This window comes from Athene cunicularia (assembly GCF_003259725.1).
Source record: "Athene cunicularia isolate RWA chromosome 2 unlocalized genomic scaffold, athCun1 chr2_part1, whole genome shotgun sequence".
In the NCBI taxonomy this organism is placed as follows: Eukaryota; Metazoa; Chordata; class Aves; order Strigiformes; family Strigidae; genus Athene; species Athene cunicularia.
In genome coordinates, this window is record NW_020799095.1 from 59,501,160 (window position 1) to 59,509,213 (window position 8,054).

Consider the following 8,054-nt stretch of genomic DNA (forward strand, 5'->3'; position numbering starts at 1 on the left):
CCCCCCCCCCTCCCCGGTTATAATTGGCCTCTCCTGAATGTCATAAATATAGAATAACACCTTTGCTTCTTCATTAGCTCTGCAGTCCTCACTGACTTCTGTCTACCTGCAAATCATGATTTATTTTATCTACTTATTTTTACATTTAATCTCTCCTTGTTCTTTAGTTTGTCCTCCCCATTCTCCTGTGTCAAACCACAGACTATGTTGTGGCTACATCCCATTCTACTTATTGCATTTTCTCTTCTCTTACACCCTTCCAGTTCACATCTAATTCTTTGCTAATGATAATTTAGGCTAAAGGAGTCCATGACCACCCCAGGCCAGAGAGCAAATTGGAGGCAGAGGCAAGACGAAGTGCAATTAAGAAGCAAATATCCACTTCTCACCATTCCCAGAAAAGGAGACCTCTAAACTCAGAGGTAAGTCAAGAGTTGTTAGTCAATTAAAAAGGTGTCTTAAGCGAAGATTTATAGTCAATTAAAATAGTGTCCTAAGCATGTACTGGGGATCCCAGGACAAAACAAAGCTTTACACCATGCTACATTTGTTCATTTGGGACTGAAATGAGCAATAGCACAAGTCTTGAGATATAAGTGTGTCTGGGCAGTATTGATTCCCAAATCTCAATGATCTACTTGTTCTTGTCAGGCAGGAAGGTACCACAACAGCAGTGGTTATGCCAACAACCTACAGAATCTGCCCTACATGGATGGCCCAGAAAGGGTCGGTATCATCACAGACACCAATTTTTCAATTCCAACTCAGTCTTACCCTTCGCTACAAAACACTGATCTCTACAAAGCATCTTATGACTCAGCCAGTTTCCAAGAGGACCAGCTATTTCCATACCCAAAGTGCTCCAATCCAAGGATCTACATGCCCAGACCATGCAGCTATGAGTTTGGAGTTCCTACCTTTATAAGCTCCAGCCCTTACCCAACGTTTTACAAAGATCTGACAAGTCCTGCCATCGACACCGACGCACTTGGTTTGAATGGATCTCACTACAATGCTGTTACCACCCCTGATAAGAGTTTTGATAACCCTGGCAGACATTACGGACTGAAACCAGCTTGGGGAAAAACTGGCAGTGGAGACCGGAGTGACTATGGACAGATACAAACAAGTGCTAACCACCCTTACTATAGTGGGGACTACCCCTGCAGGTATGGTCCCAGCCCCTCTCCCATAGCCCCGCCATTGCAAACTGTCATTACAACCACCACGAAGGTGTCCTACCAGGCCTACAAGCCATCCACACTGAAATATAGTGACAACCTCTGTGATATGAAAAATCTTCAGAGCTATACCCACATGGCAGAAAATGTCTCGGGTGCTATTTATTCAGGGATGAAAATTCAGGAAGACTTTGGGATGATAAAGTCAGCATTGCTCTATCAGCATGACCCAATCCCCACAAAGTCAGAACCAGCTGAGAGTGTGGAGTCGTATCGGTATGGGCCACCACTGGGTAACAGCTATGCTGAGCATGAAGGCCAGACCTTAAGGTTTGAGAGTGCTGAATATTGACTGAATGTTGCCTAAATGGCAAATACATGCAAATGAGAAAATACATGCTCATGCTGACCATGTGCATGCTAAACCCAGTAGTCTGGGATTAGAGGAGAGGTGAGGAAGCAGTACTTCATGACAGCTTACCCCCTAAAATTAGCCTATTTGGAGCATATTTCACTTACAACTTCAAACCAGCCCCACCTAATCTCTAAAATGGCACAAGGAGCTGAGCCCCAAGCATGCCTGTACAAAGGCAGCATGAAGGCGTGGCACCTCTGGAAGTCAACAGCCACTTTTGATGGGGGGGCATGATCCACTTTTAGCTACAACTCCTGCTGGATGCCTCAAGCTTTGAGAGAAAACACTCCATCTGTAAGAAATAAAATGCTTACCGGGTAATGGAAAAAAAGATGAAGGAAGGTATCTATAGATTATAGTCAACTGAAAGAAGTGACAGAAAATGAAAGAAATAAAAGAAATGAAAGCAAGGCAATTTGCAGAATAATTCACCTGAATGGTCCATTCAGCTGCCATGATTCATTTGATGTATGGAAAGACCAGCTACGTTTCTCTGAAGTGAGAAATGAAAAATCTACACACTGTCTTCATGTTGCTTTTTGATCCCCTGCATCAAGAGTACAGACTGCCCAGCCTTTCTAAGCAAAAAGGAAAGCCAAGGCATAGCCCCACTGCCGCTGAGAACCAACCCCCCTGCAACACTCGACCTGGAGGCAAGAAGGCTCAAGTGACCCACACCAAGCACACCTGGCATTGCACAGTGTCAGGGCTACATATATGGTCCTGGAAACCATTTTCAGTGAAACTTGTTTTTGTCTAAAGGAGTCTGGCAAGCTGGTCGTGCCAATACTGCGCTGGTATTGGTGCAGAAATTAATTTTATCCATGAATACAACTCCATCCTGTCTAAAAATGCCGTATCCTAGCTGCTTAGCAGTATAGGTCAGTGCAGCATGCACCTTCCCTGGTTGCCTTTCTGCACTGCATCTCCATTAGATCTTTGTCCTTCCTCCAAGGGACTTCTAGTCATTTTTCCCTCCGCAATCGTAACTGTGTGATAGCACCACTCTCCTGGAAATGAAGCAACCAACAAAGTGAGAGGTCAGAAAACAAAATTTGCAGACACCCTGATCTAAGCAAAGAAAGCATAAGGCTTTGCATCCCCAAATTCTTAGCTAATTGAACTAATTCTCCATTGGGCCAGGAAGAAGAAGAAACAGAGGAGTGCTACTGGTTTAAAACGGGTATTTTGAAAGCTGCCTCGCACTGGGGAATGGAACCTTTGCCCAAGCAGTGCGTGTTGAGCAAGGGAGATAAGTAAACACAGGGGACTTGTCAGGGTTACAAAATTTATTATTATTAGTTAGTTACCAAGTATCTTTAACTTTTTGGACACTTAAATATTTTGAAAAAATCTGGTTTATGTATGTATTTGCTATGTTTTGAGTAACAGCATGATACCGTACCCTTTCAATAAACATGAAATCAAGATTAAAACCAAAGCACCACGAATGGGAGCAGATGGCTAGTTGGCTTCAACACATTGAACCTTGTAATGCTATCATCAAACTGTTAAACAAATCTTACTTGCAAAGCATGGTGTACAAATACCTAAGTTTTAAAAATAATTATTTCTGGTCTGGGTTATTTTTTTTTAATATATTTTTATGAAAATGTGCAGCTTAATGTGTGAAATTGAGCCCCAGAATAATTTAGCTAATAGCTTCCTCTTTCAGCAGTGGATTTTCCAACATTTTAAAAACTCAAGCCATGTGAAGCTGGAATTTACAAGACTAATTTATCTGCAGAATGCTTACCTTGTCTTTTAGCGTATTTGTCATATACCTTATACCTCACTTGGCTTTTGTTAAACTCTTAGGTCAATTTTTCTACCAGGTGTTTTAAATTACTGACAAGAACAGACTCGGCTGAGAAACATCAGTTTGATAATTAGCCCACATGCTAAATTTAAAAAAAAAAAAAAAATCCCAACCCCCAAAGCCCCCCTGAAGACAGATGCAAATTTTGGAGTTTAAGAATACATAGCAATATGCCTGTTTACAGCACTGAGATTTCTCATCTTTACTCCATATCATATTGAGGCACCTGGCATGTAGAATAAAAATTAATGTTCACAGAATTCTAAGTTTAAAAGAAACATATTGGAGGGGAATAAGGCAAAACAAAATGACTAAAAGATATGGGAAGGTTCACAGCAGATGCAAAAGAAAACTGTAAAGCTCCAAGTTGCTCCATTTTATATTGATTTTAGAGGAGTTAAGACAAGCACAACTCAAGCTTCAAGTGTATTATAACATTTAGACAAGCTGTGGGGGTTTTGTGCTGTTAACATTACTGGTATAAAACTTGTAGCTGTATGCTTAAATCATTACACTATGCTCTTTAACATAGTCTTTTAAGCAGAACTTTGTACATAGTTAAAATGCAGCCGATCTGTTAAGATGCTACTTTTTGGGTGTGGCCTTCTAATAAACATGACAGCTGTTTAAACACAGTAAAAAGCTATGGTAGCAATTACATCATTGCATCATCTGTAGCATAAGAACAAATAAAACCACTCTAAAGGTTATTGCAGTCTTTCTGCACTTTTCTCCCTTTCATGCACAAGTGTCTGGGATAAGATATCTGTACACTACTTTTTTTCAGATAAAAGATCATGTGGATGAAGTCTAGTATTGTGCATAGTTTTCTTTCCAAAATATAGAAATGTAAAGGCAATGTGAGCTTCTGTAATAAAAAAGCTCAAATTGAAAGCCTCCTTGTTGGTTTCTATAGCTGCAGAATTGACTAAAAGCATGTTTCTCAAGCAAAGCATCATCTTGAAGAAAGATGTGCTTCCTTTGGCCCCTGAGTAAGCATCTTCTCTTCCATTAATCATGCCCTTCAAGTGCCTTGAGCACATGAGAGAAGCCCCTTGCCAGCCCGCATCCTGTACCGTGACAGACATCTTCATCTAACAAATTCCAGTTGTTATGGCAAAGTCACAGAGGGAGGGGTGGGGGGAAAAGATGCTTTCAAACCACAGCCACCTGTGGCTCTGGCTTCATATGGACTACAAGGGCCCTACTGAAGAAAAGCACCATCTGTCCCCATGCTGAGGCTGCCTGTTGTACCAAAACAGCAGTGTCTTAATGGCCAAGTTTTAAAGCCTAAGTGTTGAAAGGATGCCTCCCAGAGACAAGAGGCCACCTGATAATGTTTTTATACTATGTACCCACCAAATGCAGCTGTATGTCACACATCTGACGGGTGCAACTACATGTGGGCATGATTTCATGGTCCCATCTCCTCCTGCTGGGAGGACAGAGCCTGGCATACTGCCCCTCTCCATGGCCACGTGTACCCACCCAGTCCTGCTGAAGATCTCTGGTGAGAGCCTGAGCAACTCCTTTAGCCCTTGCTTCTCTTCCAAAATCAGGTTACCTCTGGGCTTTTCAAATACACTAAATGCTACAAATGAAGCATGCACAAACTTGGATGTTTTGGGCTTACTGAGCTTGAAGGAGTTGATCTTCTCATTTTGGGGTACAGAGTATCATCTTTAGAGACAGAGGAAAATTTTCCTCCAAGCATTATGGGTGAGAACCAGAGCTGCTCTATAGACACTGGTGATGCAACAGAGCAAAAGATTTCTGAGACTGCTGTATTTTTTTAGGGGGGGTTTCTGGGATTTTTTCCCTGGATTTCTAGGGTTTTTCATTGTGGGTTTTTTTGGGGGGAAGCTATCTGATACAACCAAGCTACTCCCATTCATAAAAGTAGATCATGTTTCCTGAGAAACATAATTTAGCAGGATGCACAATGCAGTTCTAGAGATGCATTTAGGAAAGTTCATGTCATTCCCACCCTTATCAGTAGCAGTCACATGCAGATAAGAAGGGAAAACTGAGGCATTTCATGTTGGAGTAGTTCCTCCGAACACACAGAGTGAAAGGTTAATGCAGGCCTGTTAAAACCCCTCTGCATGAGAAGTAATGAGACCGGTGTATGGTGGTGTCCCATGTCTGGATCATTGCCTTAGGTGTTCTAGCTGCGTAAAGTAAGTATCTGACTGTCACTCGCAAGCAAAGGAAGGGCGAACCATTACTATTTATGTAGTGCTACAGTTGGGATTGTGCAAAATGGAGAGTGTATTTCAACACTACACCTCCGGGGGCATGCAGGAGTCCACAGGCAACGCGAAGATCAGTGGGATGATACTTTGCAAATAAGTATCACACAGAAACATCGCTGGTTTGGCTCAAACTCATTCAAACAGAAACCACATGAAGTTTACACAACACCTACCAGCTTCAATATGCATGCTGGCACTTGCGATGGCATTTGGGAGAAGCCAGTTTCAGGTACTTACCCTGGCATCCGAGCAAAGTATCAACATCTTTAAGGACCACAACCAAAGAAGGTTCTTTCAACAGAAAATTAGCAATAGCTCATGTTGTTGTGTAAAACGAGCAGGGAAGCAGGTGCATGAGGATGTTCCTGGCAGCCCTTTTGCAAGGCTCACAAACATTGCTGCTGTGCCTGGGTCTCTTTGTTCCAGCCTGTTGCCTTTCCTTCAGTTTCCTGGTTCATAGCAAGAGCACAGCTCAGCACCTCTCTCCTGTCTTTATGACAAAATGAAGTGTTAAGTGATTGGGTTGCAGTGTCATGTCGCAGTTCGGCTTAAACACTGGCAAGTTCTGTCTACAGCCTTTCTGTCTTCATGCATGTGAAAAGTTGGGGAGCATTAGAAAAGTACCAAGAGTTGACAGATAGAAGGTCCTGGTAACGCAATTTAGACTTCAGTGTTGCACCTGTGCAAAACTAATACTAAAATTATTTAAACATCGGACCTCCTGCTTGTGCCACATCTCTGATAAGTGACTGTAATTAGACTAGAAATGCCCCACAAACAACCAAGAACAACGTTCTAGGGGCTTCCCAGATAAGAGGATTAAAGCAGTTGTAGGTTCCTTCCCTTCCACTAATGTTCTTGGAGAAGGGATTAGTTTCACAAACCAGTCTTGCAGGCCGTGTAACACTCAGTCACACAAGCCCAGCAAGGTCCCAGGAAGCCTCAGCCCCAAGGCGCTGCAGGGGAAGGTAGCCAGAGGGGTATCTGTGGAAATTGGGTGGCAGCACCAGAGGAGGAGGAGGGAACCCATCACTGGGACGGAAGGGCAGCCATGGGATAAGGCTAAACTGAAGAGAGGGAGAGGAAAGGACACGAGGGCAGGGTGGGGACACCACAGGGGCAACTGCTGCACCCTATCCACTGACTGAAGTAACAGTGTTCAAACCCATCCTCACAGGTGATCACATGGTTAAACACTTTGCTACATATCCTCAACTCCTGTTGAATCTCTGCCTGAATTCTGCCCCTGTGGGTGATGGTACCTTCTCTCTTCTCACATCTCACCTTTGAACTTCATTTTACCCAGGAGGCACCTCTGATGTTTTATTTCAATAAAGGAAATGGACATATCCCGTTTCAGAAAATATGTTGTTTTCTTGTACTTGCATTTCAGCAAACTATGTGTGAGTGGTCAAAGCCTTTGGATTCCAGAAAACCGATTCCCATAGCCCCATATTCCACTCCGTTGACTTGAGATAAAATCAATTAATCTGTCAACGGTGCTCAACCCTCACAAAGTTACCACACCAGTTAATGAGGAAAGCGGAGGGGGGGGGGGGCGCAAAGGTATAATTAAGGCAGCTTCCCCTTTCTACCCAGCAAGCCTGAGCTGCCAGCTTGGTGAAGCAGATATGAATCTGAATTTCTAAAACAATTTTCTGCCTTTCCCTCCATGGTAACACTAGTAGTTACAATCTTGAAAAGATACCCTCCTTTTTTTTGCCCCTTGCTCTCAGAAACATTAAAAGCCAGAAAGTTCAAAATAATGTTGAGAATTAAGGCTTAAAATGAGACTTCACTGCCAAAATCACTCTGAGACTTGGACATTAAATATGCAGTTTTTCATAACCATGGCTTCGGTTTGCAGAGGAGAAACGTGGGATACAAAGGACCAAGAAGGAACATCATTATTTTTATAAATATATGTATTAATATAAATTAATATATGTATTAATAAATATATATATGTATAAATATATGTATTTTAGAATACGTATAGCATTCAAAGCTTGCCCCCTGCATCGATATTAGTGCATTCTAATAAATTGCTAACAATAAATAATAAAAAACCATTGGGGGGGGGGGGAAAACCACTTGAGACTTCATTCCAGCAATGAGTATGACAGATAGGAATGTCTGCGCAATCTCTGCGCGCCGTGGATAGGCGCTTCTGCGGGATTTCCGCACGCCGTGGCTTAGCTGGAGCCTGTCCTTGCAGTACAGTTGCCACGAACAGCAAGGACAGCAAGGCCGCTCTCCAGAGCGCCTCCGTACTGCGGTGCCACCGCCGGGAATCATATGACGCGCGCCCCGACGCCCGGCAGAGGCCCCATTTTACGCTACTCGCTTCCCACACCGGGGCCGACTCGCCGCCACCCGCCCCG

General features: G+C 43.1%; 1 protein-coding gene across 1 annotated transcript in view; it reads left to right on the forward strand.

Annotated features, from left to right (window-relative positions):
• GCM2 (glial cells missing homolog 2) overlaps positions 1–1,533 on the forward strand; it is a 3,852-nt gene extending 2,319 nt beyond the window's left edge. Inside the window, exons 4-5 of the mRNA XM_026841370.1 lie at positions 297–422; positions 652–1,533. Coding sequence (XP_026697171.1) covers positions 297–422; positions 652–1,533 — 1,008 coding nt within the window. The remainder of the gene's footprint in view (positions 1–296; positions 423–651) is intronic.
• Positions 1,534–8,054: the final 6,521 nt, after the last annotated feature.